Genomic DNA, 20,719 nt, shown 5'->3' on the forward strand with positions numbered 1-20,719 from the left:
TTGCAATGTAATTAACAGTGATTTCTAAAAATTTAAAGTGCTGAAAAAGCCATTACTTCTCACTTATTATCACTTCTGACTTCTTATGCTATTTCATACACATTTTAAAAAATTTCTGAAAGAACATACACTACTGATCAACTCAAGTGACTGTTCAGGGATGGGGGGTTTGTGGTGGAGAAAACTGGGGCAGGAAAGCGTTTAATTACTTTAAATTAAACAACACCAATATCAAACAGTTTAAAGATGTCATCTGAAAAATAATTGCTAATATGTTAATTTTATGAATACTAGATACAAAAACTCAAAATTCCTAACATTTTAAAGAAAACCTATCTTCCTGAAAACCAGGCTAAAACCACTTAACACTAAAAACTTGAACTTCTAAATTAATTATGATTCCAAGATTTATGTTCTTTGAGCACATGTTCAAAATATACTAATTCCGTAATCACTGTCCTTTGTAATTTTAAAGCTTTTATTACTTAGGGTCTGACTTGTAATTATTGTAATTCATATTTTAAACTGGATTGATCATTCATTATTTAATAAAAAATTAAAACTCAATTTTAAGGAGATATTTAAATGGTAAATGTATCATTAAAAAAAGAATAACAACATGGATGGAACTAGAGAGAATTATGCTTCGTGAAATAAGCCAGGCAAAGAAAGAAAAATAATATATGATATCACCTAATAAGGAATAACACAAACAAGTGAACTAAATAGGACAAAGAGTAGAATAGCAGTCAATAGGGGGGAGGGAAAGAAGGGGGATAAGTAAGGGAAGGGTCTAGTCAAAGAACGTGTATAAATGACTCATAGACACGGACAACGGGGAGGGATATGATTGTGGGAGAAGGGGTGGGCTGTGTGAGGGGGAGCAACGGGGAAAAAATGGGACAACTGTAATTGAAAAACAAAATAAAAATTCTAAAAAAAGAAAAAAGAATAAAAAGATAACTCATTTCATGGTGTCATTAAACTTACTTGTATCATGCATATCATAAGCTCACTAAATATACACAGATTACCTGGTTCTAAATGTTTACATACATTTAAATATGATTCCACAGAGAAGTTGTCAATATGCTAAGACATCATACAAGTTTCATGATTTTCAATCGGATTAAATCAGAAAATGACAAAACCCTTATGACCTGGGTATTCTGGGTACTCCACCATCTAAAATAAAAGCCAAATAAGACCTGAAAAATACACAGGGTACTGTTTCTCATACCATGACTGAGAAACTACCTGCATGAGAATGTCAGAATCACCTACAGTGACAGAAATAAAAAGTAGTCACTTGAGAAAGGGGCAGAGGGGAAGGGTACTGAAGTGAGAGTACTAACCAGAAAGAGGCAACAGAGAATTTTCTGCCTACAATGAAAATGTTCTCTATCTTGATTTAGGTGGCCACCAAAGTATTTATATACAAAGTTGTTGAGTTTTACATCTAAAATTTATACCTTTCTGTTAGTAAGTTTTACCTCAATAAATTATTGGGGGGGGGGGGAGAAGATTCCTTGAACCTCTACAAGAAACAAATACAGAAGATAGAGGAGGTTTGGAATGATGCCCAGGAACATGGGTTCTAATTCATATCCCAGGGTAATTCTTAGGCACACTAAAATTTGAGACATACTGGTTGAATTGTGAGTGTTAAACATATCTTTATTTTAAATAACTAATAGATGCTTTATTTTTATTTCAATTTAAATAGAACATTACTAAACAGGATATGAAATAAATTTAGTCAATTTAATTTCTCTCCGAAACTAACAAACCAACCCTGCATAACATTTCCAGGTACAGGGGACCCCAGGATATTTTAGGTGCTCCTAATTTCAAGATTTCATAATCTCTATCAAGTCTGAGATCAACCTGCCTTTTATATATTGGCTACACAACCTCATGTGGAAAAAAAAATGCAGGCATTAAAAACTTAAAGGAACTAATTTCTGAAAATTATTTGCTTTACAGAAAATGAATGTAAATGAGTCATCTGGAATAGCTTCCTATTAAGGAAACATAACTTCCAATATGCAGCAGTCTGACCTCTATAACTGTTATAGTTAATTTAATAAAGCATTTTTGACTGACTCATATACTTTTATAAATACACTGTAATCTAAAAATAGTACTTCTAAAGAGTTCAAAATCCTAAAATGTATATGGTACTTTTAGTAATATTTTTGTTTAAAATCATATTATGATTTGCAAAAAAGGACATATGTTTTTTCTCCTAGAATCAAGTTTGAAAAGGGCAGGAACACTAGATATTTTAATCTGAGGTTACCTGTAAAAAAATATGAATAGTACCATACCAGGATGATTGTTAAAAACAACTTGCTGTGACTGGTAAGATGATACAGGCAATATCTTCCTGAATGATATGACCCTTCTCTATCCCCAAAACTTCAATAAAGATAATCCCCACTCACTACCCTTATCCAAAAAAGACCCCGAAAATTGAAAATGCCATACCCTCGTATGTTTACAAATAAGTCTTCTGCAGCTTTGTGAATGTGGAAAACTTCATCCCGAAAGAGAGAGAGGCAAGAGCTACTCTGAAGAGCTAGCTTCCAAAGGTTCAGTGCTGTTGCATCAGTATTGAGTATCCCATGGCACAAAATAAAGCCAACTTTACATAAAAAAGAAAAGTAAATACAAATATAAAAGTTTCCCAAAGTTATGTTCCTTCCGTTACAAAATAGCTTTTCAAAAATACAGAAATTTAAACACAATCTCTAAATTGAGGCTTTTAAGTGACAGGTAATAATTCACATACATACAAAATGGCAAAAATATTGCTTTTTCAATAATTTTCTGTATTCTACAAAATTAGTTCCTTGAACCCACACTGACAAAAAGGGGAGAAAATATCAATTCTGGGTTGTAAAGGAAGTCCTTTTAATGAATCAGTTAAAGATAGTTTTAGAAATACTTATAAAATATTTTAAGCAAGAGATCAAAGTTACTAATTAACCCATAATAATCATCACAGTTGCAATTAATGAAAAATAAAGCTAATCTATTTTCTAAATCACCAGAATAAATGAAATAGTATCTTACATTTTCATAGCAACTTATAGTTTATTAAATAATCTTTTTCACATATTATCTCACATGATCCTATGTAGTAGATAGGGCAGGTTGGTTTTGTTTTTTTATAATTGAACAAATAAAAGTTCAAAGACTTGATGAAAGTTATACTATTAAATTAGAGCTAGACTTAGCCTCAAGTACTTATGCTTAAAATTCTTTTAGTATATTACGCTGTTTTCTACTATATGAATTCAAATATCTTTCACCTTTTGTTATCTAATTTGGAAATCCTACAAAAAGATACAAGGGGGACCCCTCCAAAAATCAATGTACTTATAAAAAACTGTGTATTTATTCTTACATGTTTAAACTTCAGTCACCTTCAAAGTACTCTCCATTTGATGCAATACACCTATCAAGACGTTTTTTTTTCCACTGCTTAAAACAGTTTTTGAACTCGTCGATTTTGATGCCTTTTAGTGCCTCTGCCATTTTTTGTTTCACCTCTTCCATATCAGCAAAACATTTCCCTTTGGGGACTTTTTTCATCCAGGGAAACAAAAAAAAGTCGCTCAGGGCGAGGTAGGGTGAATAGGGAGGGTAGGGTATGGGGGTCATGCTGTTTGGAGTCAAAAACTGCTGAACTACTCAGCATGGTGTGGGCAGGTGCACTTGTAAATCACCCATCATGAAAGGGGCAAATGCTGGAAGAGCCTTCAAAAAAATTTACTGACGTCAAACACAGTCTCTCACAATGCCAGCTGGTACACTGATACAGATGGGTTCCTAGAACCCTCACCTAGTGGGCGAAACCTGTACTACGAGGGGCCTGCCCTCCAGAAGATAATTCTGGTTTTTTGGGGTCACCCCCTCATATAATTCTATATTTGTTTGTTGATGCTTCTCTCGCCCTCTATAATAGGCCATAAACCTTCTTCTGGCTAAGAGCAGGGAGTCTGTGCTAAATTCCGCCTTTTTTATACTGATAAGAGTGCTACTCAAAGTGACAGTCATAATGAGATTAAGTAGAAAAAAAGAAGAGTATTTAGAAACTTTCATAAAAATCTGACAATGATTTATGAATAGAAACCGTAACAAAATCTGTTAGATTAAATTAAATCTAATAATTAAAAATGTAGGCTTTCATTTCATGTCTTTGCTTATTACTTTATCTTTGGTAATTCTAGTAATTCATTTCCATTTTATTTTATAAGAATATCAATCCAAAAATCATTAAAAAAGAGCTGGTCTCCCACTATAGAGAAACACTGTAATGAAAGTCAATACATAGCATTAAGAAAATAAAAATTGCAATAACTAGGGGGGTGCATAGAGGTGGACATGGGTACGGGGGCCGTAAATGGTGATGAAAAAATAAACTTTTTTAAAAAATTTTATTTAAAAAATTTAAAAAGGAATTGTAACAAATAAAAGATACAAACTGCTCAGAATTGTTCCCCTCTGCCAGTGGGCCTGGGGATGGTAGAAGGAATTACATTATAGTCTATCTCATTTTGTCTTATATCTGTGCGTCTCTATGTCTATCCCCCACATAGTTTGTGAGCTTCATAGGGGCAAAAATGAGGAGTAATTTTATTTCCCCTGCCATCTAACAAACTGCCAAACATATGAATCATTTATTATATGTTCTTAAGTAAATTAACACCAAAAACCTTAACTGAATAAATGCAGTATTTAAAAAATCATTAAACACAAAAAAAATTTAGTTTTGACAGCTATGTTGAAAGGCAAGATAATGTAGACCATGAGAACTGAAGTTAGCCTGGATTCTTACTTTGTCGTTGTCACTTAGTACCTGCGTGGATTAAGTTTCAGGCTCCTCATCTATAAAACAGACCATCCACCCTGACGGGGTCAGTATGAGGACTGAATGAGGTAACACACATAGAAGGCTTAGCACAGTGCTTGCTCCAGAATTCATGTCACCTGTTATTTTTCTCTAAAACTTAAAACCTGAGGGGTAATCACAAAACTATTCAATTCTACTTACAGATAATCCATTTTTCCATTGCATCCAAAGAGAGATATTCACAAGGCATCTGAAAAAGAGAAATATAAATTTGTGGTTAAAAGATATTTAAAAATCAAAAAATACCCACCCATATTAAATGACTCTGCACTGACTCCTGAGAGAATTCTCATGACTCAATTGTTGGCTCAAATAGCACAACAAATTTGAAAAGTTAGGTAAAAGTTTTATAACCTATATTTAAACTTGCAGTCCAAAAACGGACAATTAGCTGTGCTCCAAATTTCCCAAGTCTATTTCAGAGTTTGCAGTATTCCAAAGGATAAAATTTTAGTCAAGTTAAAAAAGATTTACGTATAATTGATGCTCACTGTCTCACTCAAATTGGGAATTATATGTGTGCATTCTCTATATGCGTAACACCTATATTCATATACACAGAGAAAAGATTAAAAAGAAATATAATAGCATATGATAACAATTTTCTCTATTTGGTAAGACATGGGGTAATTTTTGTTTTTTCAATCTTTATAAATTTCTGCACCTTCCAAATTTTCCACCATAAGAGATCACAACCAATTTTTAAACTTCAAAAGAAAATACACACCCTACTAATTGTATTAACTTAGCATCAAAATCTAGAAATAAAAGCACTATATAGTATGTATGACTTAACTAGTGAGCATTTTACAATAAACTTCACTGATAAGCTAATACTAATTAGGATTTTGCATTATAACTGATTTTTTAAATCAATTTTACTATTTTCATTCAAAAAAGGGAAAAATTGAATCATACGGTGTCAGACTGTGCAGGATTAAGCATTGTACTGGGTGCACTGATGAGACTCAGTAATTGGGCATTTCTCCACTGGTCAGCTGAAAGATTCCTTCGAGGATACACCATCTGAAGAGAAATTAGTGCATCTGAAAGAGACTAAATAAAATAGGGAAAAAGAAAATTGAGGAATAATTATGTTTCTTTCCTTTTCCATTTATATTTCTCTTACAACTGCCTACATTTCTAACTGTACCATTTTAAAACAACAGAGCCTAATTATAACTATGTTTCTCTACCTAAAGTCCATTCCAGGGACCCTCCTCTAGATTGTGTTTTTTTTTTTTTTTTAATTTCAAGAAAGTTACATAGATTGTGCATTCCTGGGCAAGAGCTTAGCTCATGAAATCATGTTATTTTTTTAAAGGTAATTTTAGGATCTTTATTGTAAAAGGAGAGCCTAGTGTCATCATTCTGTGTATGACTTTCTACTCTGATAGTTCTCACTGAAAGAAAAAGACATTAAGGTTACACGATTGTCAACAGGGTTTGACATATTTCATATTTCTCCAATAATGCCTTATAAAAAGAATCAACTGTGCTCTATCTTAATAAATTACTTAACTTCTATTTGCCACTTGGTCTGTTAACTACAGCTTTATCATCGAGGTATTTAATTTTTCATCTCACCTGCTTCTTGCTTGATTTTAACTGTCTTTTGCTATTCATCTCTGCTTCCTAAAAATTCTGTACAATGATTCTTTAATCAGGCTGCTCATAAATTGCTAGAGGAGTTTGTTCAGAACATAGAATACAGGGCTTCACCTAAAATTTCATGAAAAAGAACTTCTGGGGAAAGAACCCAGGAATCTGTATTATTATTATTACACTTCAAGTGATTTGGAATAGGTTTTTAAAATAAAATTAATTATATTAAAATTAATTAATTTTTAACAAATCCTAGCAAATAAAAGACATTCTGAGATATCATGGAGCATCAGAAACATCAAGATTAGGAAATAACTGGTCTAATCCAAATGGTCAATTCTCCTCAAGTAATTATGAAGAGTCTAGTACATGATAATGACTATGGAGAACTTAACAAAGAGATCCAATAGCCTTTGAAGAAATTTCCATCAACTCAATGGGAAAAGAACCAAATCTGTTGTTAACTACATGTCAAAAAAAAAAACAAAAAAAAATCACAGATCATACAGAATGATGCCCTATTACTAAAAATTCTTTCATCATCCAAAGAGAACAATGAACCAAGATACTAATATCCTGGAGTTTAGTTCGGTTTTACCGCTATTGCTGCCAAATAGCTTGTCATGTCACTTCTCCAGCCTTCAATTTCCTTATTTATAAATAAGGATACATGAGCTAACTACAAATTTCCTTGATATGCTTAGGAACTCTAGTTCTTTGAATTAGCCCTACTGCAAAGAAGCCATAATGGCAAGACTCCTTAGAACCAAAATTATTTCACTAAAACCTATTTTTTAATATACTATAAAGGAGAGAAATTCCAAATTATTCCCACAAAACTCCTGTAATTTTTCTCTTAAGAAGCTATATAATAATAATGTAGCTAAAATTTATCAAATACTATATTATCTAAATACTTTTTAAAAAGTAACTGTTTTAATCCTCATTTTAATCAAAGAAATAGGTACTATTATTATTCAATTTTTACAGATAAGAAAACTAATATACAGTGAAGTTAGATAAATAATTTGTCCAATACTGCAGTAAGAAATTGGCAGAATTGGGATAAGCACTCAGGCAGTCTAGTATGACAGGATATATTCTCAAAATACTAAACTTCACTACCTCTACACCCTAGATTAAATCTAAAAACTATAGTAGATAAATACATTATTGAGTTTTCATACACTATTCAAAATCAAACTAATTATAATTTTTTCCTAAAAGTTTATCACTCTAACTTTCCACACTTAACCTGTATCACATGCCTATTAAAGCACATTTAAAAACCAGCTCTTATCACCGTGACCAGTGTAGTTTAGTTGTTTGGGCATCATCCACAAAGCAAAAGGTCGCCAGTTCGATTCCTGGTCAGGGCACATGCCTAGGTTGGGGGTTCAGTCCCTGGTCGGGCACACAGGAGAGGCGACCAATCGATGTTTCTCTCTCACATCAATGTTTTGATCCCTCTCCTTCTCCCTCCCTCCCCTTCTCTCTAAAAATAAATTTAAAAAAATAAAAACCAGCTTTTACCTTACTATGGGGTACAAATTCTTCCATCATCTTCTTTAGAGGGTTTTCATAATCCACAATCATCTGACCAAGGCGTGGATACTCTCTGTCACTTAAAATAGACATATCAAATTTCACTGAGCAGTAAGCCATCAAACTGAGAATTTCACAAAGATTCTTAAAATGCAAGTCTACCTTGCTCCATGGGTCATTTCATGAGCGTAGTTATACAATCCAATGATTGCCTTCCTTTCTTCAATCCGAGAGAGCAGTATCATTAGTGTTGTATAGGTTATGATCAAATCTAAGTAGTTCTTTGTTAAATCAAAGTTTACAGTCTGGAAAAAAAGCACCAAGTTTAACTCCTCCCTACTTTGCCAACTTTTAAACAAACACACACATGCACATATACACACACACCCCAATCTTCATGGAAGCCACTGAAAACTAGTTAACTTTCTACAGTGACTTATTTTATCTGCATTTCTGAAATTCTAATTCCTTTCACAAAAACACGTTTAAATTTGGGAATTACAAATACAGTTTTGTGTTTGTGACCCAATTTTATGAATGAAAAAGAGTTTGACATCACCCTATTCAAGCTAATAACAGTTTAAAAGAATAACCAAAACAAGAATAATGAAAAACACTGAAGCCAATTTCACTAAGCAAGGAAAGTATTAAGCAAATAAAAGGGTTCGCCATTGAGTCAATGGAATAGTTTTTCACTTTGACTTCCTGTATTTATAAATTGTCTCACTGAGAAATATTCTATCAAGTATGCCTTTTACAGAGAAAAATATTATCCACTTAACTTTGCTTAATTGGACCTAATAAAATACTAAAATGAATAAATACTTCCTAATAAGTACAAACTTATATTCAGTGATTCAAATAAACAAGGTAAAAAGAAAATATATTTTAACACCTTATCTTACAAACATAGTACAAAAGAAGCTTAGTAACCAAGACTAAAACTCTGTATATGAGTCATGTAAGTTTTCTCTAAAGAAAAGAATTCGGTCCCCTTCATTATACTGGAAATAGGAGAAATGGAAATTTTTCTGAAAATAATACTTACAATATCAAAGAAGACTTGGCAAACATCAATAGTATTGAGCAATTCACAAACATGGTCCTGAAAATAAAAGTTTATTTTAATCTTTTACCTAAATAAATACTACGAAATTCAGAAAACACACACAAATAATATTTATTTTAAAATTTAGCTCTAGAAGAATTTTATTATCTAATAATGACAACGCAATTTGGAAAATTAACAAATATTAAATCAAATTCTGAAATGTTAAATTTTATGTATTAAAATACATACCTTAAATTCCATAACATCTACAAATGTGAAGTAATATAATGCCAGATTTTTCAGAATCTCTGATTTTTCCTTCTGTAGCTGGGCAAGCTGTTGCTGTAAAAATAAAATTAGAATGCACTGTTCACTGAGAACAAAAATACTTAATTTTACTGCAAACTATCTTCTTCTATGATTGCTATGTGATAACACAAGCTTTTAGAACAATATTTCTAGATGATTAAGGCTTTTTAAAAAAACCAAAATACTTGAGACAGCAACTGCTAATAGTAATCAGCAACTGACAGTGTGAGGCTATAAAACAAATCAAAGCTGATTAGTACCAAACTGTACTACTATTAAGGAAAATTGGAAAATGTTAGGTAAAATAATTGTCAAATGAACATTTAAAAAAATCAAAACCACTCATGAGCATGATCACATTACTAGAAGTGAAAGAAAAGAAGGTGAAAAACATTATAACTTACACTACAAAAAACAATGTTTTATAAATTTGTAACTTACCAAAAAGAACATCCAGGCAAAGCCACGTTACGCATGCAAAATAAAATGTAGATACAAACATAAAATACAGTAAAGGTTCCCTGACCAGATCCACAAAACACGATAATACATTAAACAAAAGCAAAACCACAACAACAAAAAAGAAATGAGAAAGAAGCAAAACTAGAGTTAAGACACTGGTAAACATATGAAAGAGGGAAGCATGAATACAAAAGACAAATACTCAAGATCCTTCCCCATGTGGGAAGGCCACCCTCCTCTCCACACCCCCACTCTTATTAGGGATTTCTGGACTCAAGGGTAGGGAGGATGACGACCATGTCCAGCTTGAAGCAGCTAGAGGAACTCGAGACCTTTGCCCATTGTCCTTTATAAGATTATAAAGGGTCTTAAGTCTGAGAGGAGGGAATTGTTACAGAGAGGAGATCCCCCACCAAAAAAATTAATTAATTAATTTAAACAAAAAAAGAAAGGAAGGAAGGAAGGGGGAAGGGGCCTAGTCAAGGAACTAATAAAAACGACCCCCATGGACAACCAGGTAGGGATTAACTGTGGGAGAAGGGGTGGGCGGGGTGGGGGGAGCAATGGGGAAAAAGTGGGACAGCTGTAATAGAAAAATAAATAAATAAACATTTTAAAGACAAATACTATTTCAATCAATTGTATTATTAAATTACAAGTCCTAAATTTTCTTTATAAAACTATTAATTTCTGAAAGAGTCCAGCCATACTTAATGACCTCTATCGTACGACTCCTAGAACTCCAAAAAAAATTTAGAACCTTGATACTGAGTATAGTGTATATTAGAGCAACTTCCACATAATTTAGGCACTTGTTAGAAAAAGAGAATCTCAGGCCTACCTCAGACCTACTGAATCAGAATCTGCCTTTTAACAAGATACCCAGTGATCTGAATGCACATTAAAGGTCTAAAAATCACTAACCAAGTTAAACAAAAAGAATGAGAAAGTGGCTCACACTTGCTATCAAAAAGCCCTCATGATTTTGAGGTCCTCTTTCAGTTCTTTGTATACTTACACAAGGGGGTTGAGCAAAGAGGTGCCTCTATATAAAATTGCATTGTATTATTTAAGTAAGAGTATTTAAGCAAAGAGTCAAAAGCAAAAAAACTATTTAAAACAGAAGGACACCAGACTGGTAGACCCAACTATTACAGGGTAAACTACCCTAAATACTAAAGTCCCCAAAGCTATTTTAAAAAGTAATTATGCCCGAAAACATGCTTAAATAAAGTATTTCATTTCATCCCCCAGGTGCCAAGCAAATGAAGGTATATACTTATAGTGACATTAACTGTTTTAAGCTTTACCTATAATAGTAGTTGACTTTATTTTGAAGTTTAAAAAAAATTCTGTTTATATGTACATTTTTAATCATTACCACCACAGCATCAAAGATACTTATTGTAAAATGATTGTATTTCATCTGATTATACTATAACTTTACCTTGTTCAACATCGAACATTTATGATTGATGTCTCAGTCCTTTTTCCTCCTTTTCAGCACTTTAAATTTTAGTTTTAAAAATATAACAGGTGAAAGTAGACTCATAGTAATAGGATAACAAGCATGAATATAATTTGGTTACTGCTGAGCTTAATTATTAATAGTGCCTCCTTTCAATTTCAATTTCTAGTTTGGATAAAAATGACACATTCACCATCATACCTATTATGGGCCTTAATAATCTCTTATATAAACATTCATTTTACATATTCAGAACTTAATGCCCACAGAACTTAAAAGAACCTTCCCCAACTTTTAGAACTACTTAATTACAGAACAGGACTAAAAATCTCATCTCCTTACCCCTAAAAATGTGTTCTTTCTACCATTCTACATGCCTAACACCTCTCTTGTTAATAAAATCTCATTATGGTCTAAATTTCTCATTCCTCTTTATTTCCCCCAAAACTAGCCTCTACAGTGGCTAAATAATTTATTGAACTAATAGATGTCTGAATTCAAAATAATTACCAAAAGTGGGGGGAAATGTCTGTGCATCTTATGAAGCAAATATTGCGTCACAGACCATGATGTGTATTACCTGACCTGTGAGCGGTGGCAACAGCTGTTAGAAGAGGAGGGGGTGGGTCCACAGAAAAGCCCTGGGGACGTTAAAATGTCCCACTTTATTGCTGAATCTCAGGGCTTCTGGTCAGTATAAAGTTAGCAAAGAAAGTGATATCAGTGAGTGTGAGCAACTGAGCTTCATAAATTCTGACACTAGTGATGATGAGTTATTCGGGTTCCTAGAAAAAACTAGAAGAGTACTTGAACCTTAAAGTCTCTCCTCATTTGGTAATGACAGTGATGATGGTTCTTCTTATTTATTTATTTGTTTGTTTGTTTGTTTATTTGTAGAGAGAGAGAAAAGGAGAAAGAGAGGGAGAGAAACATCACTGTGTGGTTGCCTCTCACTCGCGTCCCCAACTGGGGACCTGATGTGCAACCTAGTCATGTGCCCTGACTGGGAATCGAACCAGCGACAGTTGGCTCGCAGGCTGACACTCAATCCACTGAGCCACAGCAGCCAGGACTTGATGATGATTCTTAATACCACTGTTGACTGCTATTCACTTTATATGGTTGAAATATTATTGTTATATTTTATTAAATATTTTAGTACACCATTTGCTTCAGAATATTTTTTTTTCTTGTTTTCCTCCTCTAAACCTAGATGCATCTTATGGTCAGGTGCATCTTATAATATGAAAAAAACGGTAGTCAACTTTTCAAGGCCCTACACAATTTGGCCCTAAATTATCTCTCCAAACCTAAATTTCCCCTACATCCATTCACACACTACACACAGTAGTCAAAACTATTCACTATTTTCTGTACACATCTCATGTTTTCTTTACTGTTTCCTCTATTGAGATGTCCTAATTCCACCACTTACCTATTGTATATCCAAATCCCACTACTCCTAAACCACTTAGTTTAAATATTAACTGCATTTAAAAAAACAAACAAACCCTGATTGAACTTCTTCCTTGTTCAATATTTATAACATCTCCCTCCTCTAAATGTAATTTCTAATAATATCTCTTTCTACCTTATATCACAGCTATGTCTAACGCGTAAGGCAATGTACCAAATATGATTTTTAAATCTACACAACCCCTATCACACAGCTCTGCACATAAAAAAGTACCTAATATAAACATCAATCTGATGAGTGACCAAGACAAATTTAGAACACCTTTATACATCAGTGTCAGATGACATGTTTTGATAAGTGATGCTAGAAAGCCCACCTCCTACTATGCTACCATAGCTGAATGACTTAACCTCTCAGAGTCTAATATTCTCATCATCAAAATGGGAGCTGATGTGTACAATTAGCCAAGATAATGTACATGAGGACATCTAACAGTGCCTGGCAACCAGAAGCTGCTCTTAAAGATTCAGTGAGCAACAAATAGGGCTCGCAGACCAAAATAAGCAAAAAGTTATTTTAAGTAATCCCAATACTACTAAGAATACTTCTGATAAGAGCTAATATTTACTGCACTCTTTGCCAGGCATTATTCCAAAGATTCTGAAAGTATCTCACACAATTCTCACAAGATCTCTATGATACAGTTACAATTATGTTCCCTATTTAATGAAAATAAATTTAATAAAGCTCTGCATAAAAGAATTCAACTATAACAACAAGAAGTGTCTTCAGCTCTCTTAGGCTTTAACAGCAAAAAAAGAGAAGAAAAAAAAAAGCTACATTTTAGTTCTTAAAGTGAAGGAGAGTAAAAACTACTAAAAAGTATTTAAGTGTAGGTTCAACATCCAGAACAAGGTTTTCTTAATTCGTCATCTCATTGTCTTATAAAAAATAAAAGGCAGGAAATAGTTTAAGAATGTAGATCAGTAATAAATTATTTGATGTTACAGATCAGTACAGCAGAAAAGCACAATTCTGAGAGGAATTAATTCTATTCTTTAAAAGCATATCATGAATAGGTAGATTAAATACATGAACAAAATATATACATATGTACAATGCTTTAATTAAAATTTCTACCTATAGCCCTGGCTGGTATGGCTCAGTGGACTGAGCGCCAGCCTGTGAACCAAAAGGTCACTGGTTCGATTCCAGGTCAGGGCGCATGCCCGGGCTGCAGACCAAGTTCCCATTTGGGGGTGCGCAAGAGGCAATCACATATTGCTATTTCTCTCCCTGTCTTTCTCCCTCCCCTCCTCTCTCTCTAAAAATAAATAAATCAAATCTTTAAAAAATAAAATAAAATAAAAATAAAGAGGGAAAAAATATTTCCATACCAAAATAAGTATCAAGAAAATTGAGGCTTAGCATTTATCTTTCAAAGATGAAGTAGTAGCAAATTACAATGAGGAATCAATGCCTAAAGAACCAACTCACTGATTTTCAACAGAAAAAAAATGTAGCTTTAGTTTTTTATTCATCCATTATAATTACGTTCTTTCATCAGCAACACAGCTTATGCATAATAAATTATTTTCTTGACCTAAATTATGCTAGTTGTTTGCTCCTTTTAAAAAACAACTGAGTACAGAGTTTGGTTTCAGGGAAAACATTCTATTTCTTAGTATGATATTCTAAACCAGACTTTTTACAAATAAGAGATCTCTTTTAAGGAGCTGTCCAGCTACCACCAGAGTCACCAACTCTCATCTGGACTACTAGAGTAGCCTCCTAACTGATCTCTGTCGTTCTACTCTGGCCTCTTCAGTCTTCTCCACACAGCAGCAGGAGAGTGGGCATTTTAAAGCAATATACTAACTACCCTCAAAAAATTATTCCAGTGATGGTTATGTAAGATGTTAACACCTGTATACTATTTTTGCAAATTTTCTTGGTCTAATATTATTCCAATGGTTTCCCATCACACTCAGAATAAAACAAAAAGTCCTTACCAGCATAAAAACCAAAGAGGACCCCTGACTAAAAATAAGACCTAATCTCCTTTTATGCTCTTCCAGCCTCACTCAATATTGGTCCTCCTGCAGTGTTCATTAGTCACCAAGCTTGGACCCACCCCAGAGCCTCTGCACTTGTGCTCTTTCCCACGTCTGGGATGCTACTCACTGCTTCTTCACATAGCTCACTCCCTCATTTCTCTTCTCTTCAGAGAAGTCATTGTTGAGCACTCTTACCTAAAATAATCTCCGCACTCTCCTTATTCTCTAACTCCTTATCCTGCCTTATATTTCCTCCTGCCACTTCTCTCCAAATGAAAATATGTATTTATTCCTTTTAGCAATTTGTCTAATATCTAAACTTGAATTTAAATTATATGCAAGCAAGGAGACTTGTACAATTTCCTGCTGTATCTCCAGCATCTAGAATACTGGCACACAGCAATGGACTATAAATAAATAAATAATCAATCCTCAAGTTTCTCAACATAAAACTCATGGAGTCAATTATTAAATTGCACTGCTGATTATAAATGAATTCAATAAAGATACCAAATCATGTCTCAAATGAATTTATGTACCTTAACACTACTGATTTAATCCCTTGAATATGTCCCCAAAATTGAACAAAATAGTTTATTATGTCCTTCCAGGATAGAAAAGTATGAAAGAAATGTGGACCATCTACAGAAAATAACATATTCATATTAAATATAAGCAAATCTCCAAGGATTGCCTGAAAATCCAAATTAATAGAAAGATTAGTTGGTTTTAAAAAGGTTCATGGACTCTGTAGAACTTTCCTCTTATCATATACAAATGATTCTATTGGCAGTCAGTATTTTTTCTGAGCAAAAGATAATACGTTTTAGGAAAAGTTATCCTAACACTTATCTAGAAAATAAGCATTACTTTAAGATTTGGTACTTTGTAGATACGGAGAACAGACTGACAGCTGTCAGAGGGGAAGGGGTTAAGCGATTAGGCAAAGAAAAAAAAGAAAGACTCCTGGACACAAACAGTATAGTGATTGCCAGGGGGAGGGGGTGGGGGAAGACAGAAGAGGGTAAAGTGGGGATAAATGGTGATGGAAGGACACTTGACTTGGGGTGGTAAATAAATGCACAATACAATATACAGACGATGTATTGTAGAACTGTACACCTGGAACCTATGTAATTTTATTAACCAATGTCACCCCAATAAATTCAATTTAAAAATAAATAAATAAAAGATCTGTTGCTAAATTTAATCTTAATTAATTTTCACGGTACATTTTTCATTGTGGTAAAATATACACTGACGTAATGTCTACCATTTTAAACATTTCTAAGTGTGCTAATTCACTTAAAAATGCACTCAAACTGTTGTGCAACCATCACCTTCATTTATCTGCAGAACTTCTTCATCTTCCCAATCAAGGTATATCTTTATCCTCATTTTCCAGATACAGAAACAGACAAGAAGATGGTATGATCAGCCAATCAGGGTCAACCAGACTTCAAAGCTCAAAATACCTCTTCAACACACTTCAACATTCAAGTGGCCATACAAGGACACAAAAGAATTAGGGACAAGCAAAGCTAAATCTTTCATCTCCAGGAAATACTCGTACTTAATTGTAACTTCATCAGTTTCACAGACTGAAGCTTTTAAGAACTTCTCTAATTCAACCTCTTCACTTTATATATTAAAGTGTTCTTTTTCAAGTTTATATTACTAGTCACCTGTTTAATGCAGGAAAGCAAAGAAACATAAGAGTTTTATATTCTAAAGAACAGAAAGGCAAAAAAAGTAAGGGCTGTATCCATGACACTTTGTAATAGGATTTTACTGATCCTCCCATCAAGAGCTGAGTATATTCCCACCCTTACAATCTCAGCTGACAGGTGATCTGCTTTAAGCAATAGAAAGTAGCAGAAGTGATACAACTTCAGAGGCCTTCAAGCTTCAGCTTTTGTTCTTTCTGGAACACTACTCTAAAGAGCCATGAGTGAAGAGGCATAAGATATCATATGACAATGAAAGAGACGCTCAGCATTCTGCTATCCCAGCTGGGCCCATCCCCAGCCAACCCACCAACTAAATGCAGCTATGACCTAAGGCTTAGCAGACCAGCAGAAGAACTGCTCAGTTAACCCACAGAATGATAACAAGTAAGTTGTTTTAAGCCCCCCTGACTTTTGGGGTAGTTTATTACGCAACACTAGGTAACTGAAATAAAGATTAATATGAAGTTCAATAATACAAATGAAAACAACCTCTATTTCATCACCTGAGCTCATTAACTTACATTAGGAAAAATTTGGAAGTTTAAGATTTCTGGTCACAAGATAGTCAAAGTAGCACAAACTAATGAAACTAATTTTATCATTAGTACTAGAAAATCACTATCATATGTCCCAGTATGGTGTGATTGGTCAGGTGTAACACCTTTCAATAAAAGGTATCACATTGTGTTAATGATAATACAACTAACCTAAGATAATGGTACCATTTCCATTATAAATGAAAATATAAATGACACTAGTACTTCTACACTAGATTTTAACAATTAAAAATAAAATCTTTCTAGCCCTGGCCGGGTTGCTCAGTTAGTTGGAGCAGCAACCCAGACACTGCAAGGTTGCAGGTTTGATTCCCAGCTGAGGCATATGCCTGAATTGGCAGTTCGATCCCCAGAAGCAGCTTGTATAGAAGGCAACCAACTGATGTTTCTCTGTTTCTTTCTTTTTCTTTCTCTCATCAGTAAACATATCCTCAGGTGAGGATTTTTTTTTTAAGCTTTCTAATATGTGATTACCTTGCTTTTCATAAACTGGGTACACAAAAATAATCAGACTTTTCTTACTGATTAGATGTCATCATTGTAATCGATAATTATTATTCTTACTGTCAATTATCATGTGCTCCTGAGAGTACCTTTTAATGTACAATGTGTTAAGAAATATACTTTTACACTTTTGCCTTAGTAAATTCAACAAGTTTAAGCATAGTTGAGAATCAAAAACCTTATTTCTGAATAAACTTTTTTTTTTCTAAAATACCATTTGTGGTTGCTCAGTATCATCTGTTTTTACAGATTTATAGAGATACAGTTCACATATCATAAAATTCAACCATCATAAATGAAACATTAAATAATTTTTGTAAATTTATAGGTGTACAACCACCAACCCTATCTAGTTTTAGAACATTTTCATTATCCCAAAAAGTTCCCGTGTGCCTGTTTAGTTAATCCCACGCTTACCTCCAGCCCTAAGCAACTACCGATCTGTTTTCCATTCCAGTAAATTTGGTTTTTCTAGACATGTCCCATAAAATGAAATCATACAATGTGTAGTTTTTGCACCTGGCTTCTTTCATTTAGCCTAACATTTTCGGAGTTCATGAACGATATAACATGTTCAGTAGTTTGTTCCTTTGAACTGCTGAATAGTATTTTGTTATGTGAATATACCACATTTTATTTACTTATTCATCGGTTGATGGGTATTTAAATTGTTTCCAGTTTTAGGCTATCATGTATAATGAATGCTGCTATAAACATACCTTTATGTGGACATGTACTTTCATTTTCCTTGGAAAAATTTCTAGTTCTTAGGTGTGATTCAAAGACGCAAGTGATATGAAAAGTAACCTCTAGATTAAGTGAAGAGTCACTATGGTATATCATTCCTCTAGCCAACAAATATCCCAACCTATTTTACTGTTAGACATTGGGGGAGAAGCTAGGGGTAAAAACTATGAATAAAACTCTGCCCCTGCCCCTAAATGAGCATACAGTCTAGTGACAATTGTATATGTAGATATACAGGTGACTCACTTTAAAAAAAAACCCAAAAAGTCCAGTTTTAGAAACTGATAACACCACAACTAACTTCTACGTGCAAGGTTCAAAGATGGTGAAAAATTACAATGATTAATTCTCACATGCCTGTCAAGACAAAGACCTTTACCAACTGGTAATAACATGAAAGGTTAAAACACACACACACACACACAATAATATGAGAAAGACAATAATAAAGATCAGAGCTTCTAAGGATAGTGAGGATGATAAGCAAGATAGGAAGTTAACGGAGGGCCTAGAACTGAGGGGCACCCAAGGATTATTTTTGTTACACGATCACATGTTGACAGAATGGTGGCTCATTTTAAGTATCCCCATTGGCAGGCCTGTAAACAGGAATAAAGTTTATGCTTAACTGTCTTGGCATCTTCCTGGCCTTTTTGAACATATGTTATTCTTGGAAAATTTGGAAACAAGATGAAGTGGCATTGATGGGAGAATAATTTCACTTTCTGCCTCTACATTCTCTTAATACCCTACTCTACTCAATTCTTTGAACTCAGAGGACCTCCTATCTATTCACCCTACCATCTTTTTACTGTCATTCACCCTCTCATGTCTTATTTCCTTTTTATCCATCTCGAGATTAAATAGCCCATCATTCTATTACTCCCTTTTTCCTCTCTCCCTCTATCATAATTGTCTGATAAAATCCATAAAAGAATAAAGCATACACCTAGGCTGAGTCAAACTCAACCTGAAGTCATGACCATCAACAATAAATGAATAGCAACATCACTCCATTTTCACTTTCAATACACTTTCCCATTTCTCAATTCCATTCCTCTCTCTTAAAACACTCAGTAATTCCTCAATTTAATTCTCAGCTTAATGCTAGCCTGGACTCTAGACATATACATATGTTCCTCAACTTAGGACGGGGTTACATCCAGATAAACCCCTAGTAAGTGAAAAATATCTTAAGTCAAAAGTGTGTTTAGCCCTGACAGGTGTAGCTCAGTTGGTTGGGCATCATCCCACAAACTGAAAGGTCGCTGGTTTGATTCCCGCTCAGGGCACGTGCCTGGGTTGTGGGCCAGGTCCCCAGTTGGAGGTGTGCAAGAGGCAACCAACTTATGTTTCTCTATCTCTCTTTCTCCCTCCCTTCCCCACTCTCTAAGAATAAATAGTATCTTTTTTTTTTTTAAGTGCCTTTAATATATCGCCTTTAATATATCTAAACTACTGACCATCACAGCTTAGCCTAGCCTACCTTTAACTATGCTCAAAACACATTAACTTAAAGTTGGGCAATTATCTTGATTTTCATTTCAAAAGTAATTAACATCTTCCTCTTCTCCCCAGGAAAAGAAGACACAGATGAGTGTTTTGCAGACATGATCAGATGTAAAAACACAAAATACACTATCCAAAAAATGCTGGCAACACACTACACTGTAGAGTACTGGTTGTTTACCCTTGTGATACTCCAAGGGAGCTGCAGCTCGCAACCAGAGTCCAGCACCTCAAGCGAGTGTCTTATCCTATATCGTTAGCCCAGGAAAAGATCAATATTCAAAATTAGAAGTACAGGTTCTACTGAATGCATATTGCTTTCATACCATTGTAAAATAGAAAAGTCATAAGCCAAACCATTGTAAGTATGGGACCATCTGTATACAACTGACTATTCAACATCTTCACTCAGATTTCCAGTACGCCTCTCAAACTTAACATATCTAGTATTGAGCTATTGTACCTCCAATCCCAAACCTGTTCTTATTGCTTCCTCACCCCCGTAAATCTTTATATTTGTTGACACCAAAGACCTTGAGGTCTTATTTCTCCAGCTCACCTCACTCTCTCTTACTTTCAAACATTTGCCATAATGCCTGCTCCTCAGTAAGGCCTTCCTTGGGCATCTTAATTAAATAGCATCTCCCCACCATTACACTTATTTACTCTGCTTTTTTCTTCTTCTTAAAACTCATCCCCACCTATGTTCCTATTCTTTTTTATGGTCTATCTGTCCAGCAGAAGGTAAGCCCTACAAGAGTAATAACTTGACTTATTTATTCACTGCTGGATTTCCACTCCCAGAACAGGACTTGGCTCACAGAAGGCACCCTGTAA

The 20,719-nt window shown here is 34.1% G+C and overlaps 1 protein-coding gene across 2 annotated transcripts in view; it reads right to left on the bottom strand.

Annotated features, from left to right (window-relative positions):
* NCKAP1 (NCK associated protein 1) overlaps positions 1-20,719 on the bottom strand; it is a 95,684-nt gene that overhangs the window by 50,457 nt on the left and 24,508 nt on the right. For both annotated transcript variants that reach the window (XM_090281428.1, XM_090281419.1), the window contains exons 3-9: positions 9,372-9,464; positions 9,120-9,176; positions 8,234-8,376; positions 8,060-8,150; positions 5,840-5,977; positions 5,063-5,111; positions 2,491-2,647 (exon numbers count right to left, since the gene is read on the bottom strand). In XM_090281428.1, the coding sequence (XP_090137554.1) occupies positions 2,491-2,647; positions 5,063-5,111; positions 5,840-5,977; positions 8,060-8,150; positions 8,234-8,376; positions 9,120-9,176; positions 9,372-9,464 (728 nt within the window). The remainder of the gene's footprint in view (positions 1-2,490; positions 2,648-5,062; positions 5,112-5,839; positions 5,978-8,059; positions 8,151-8,233; positions 8,377-9,119; positions 9,177-9,371; positions 9,465-20,719) is intronic.

This window comes from Furipterus horrens, unplaced genomic scaffold (genome assembly GCF_987537825.1).
Source record: "Furipterus horrens unplaced genomic scaffold, mFurHor1.1.pri manual_scaffold_1, whole genome shotgun sequence".
NCBI classification, from domain to species: domain Eukaryota; kingdom Metazoa; phylum Chordata; class Mammalia; order Chiroptera; family Furipteridae; genus Furipterus; species Furipterus horrens.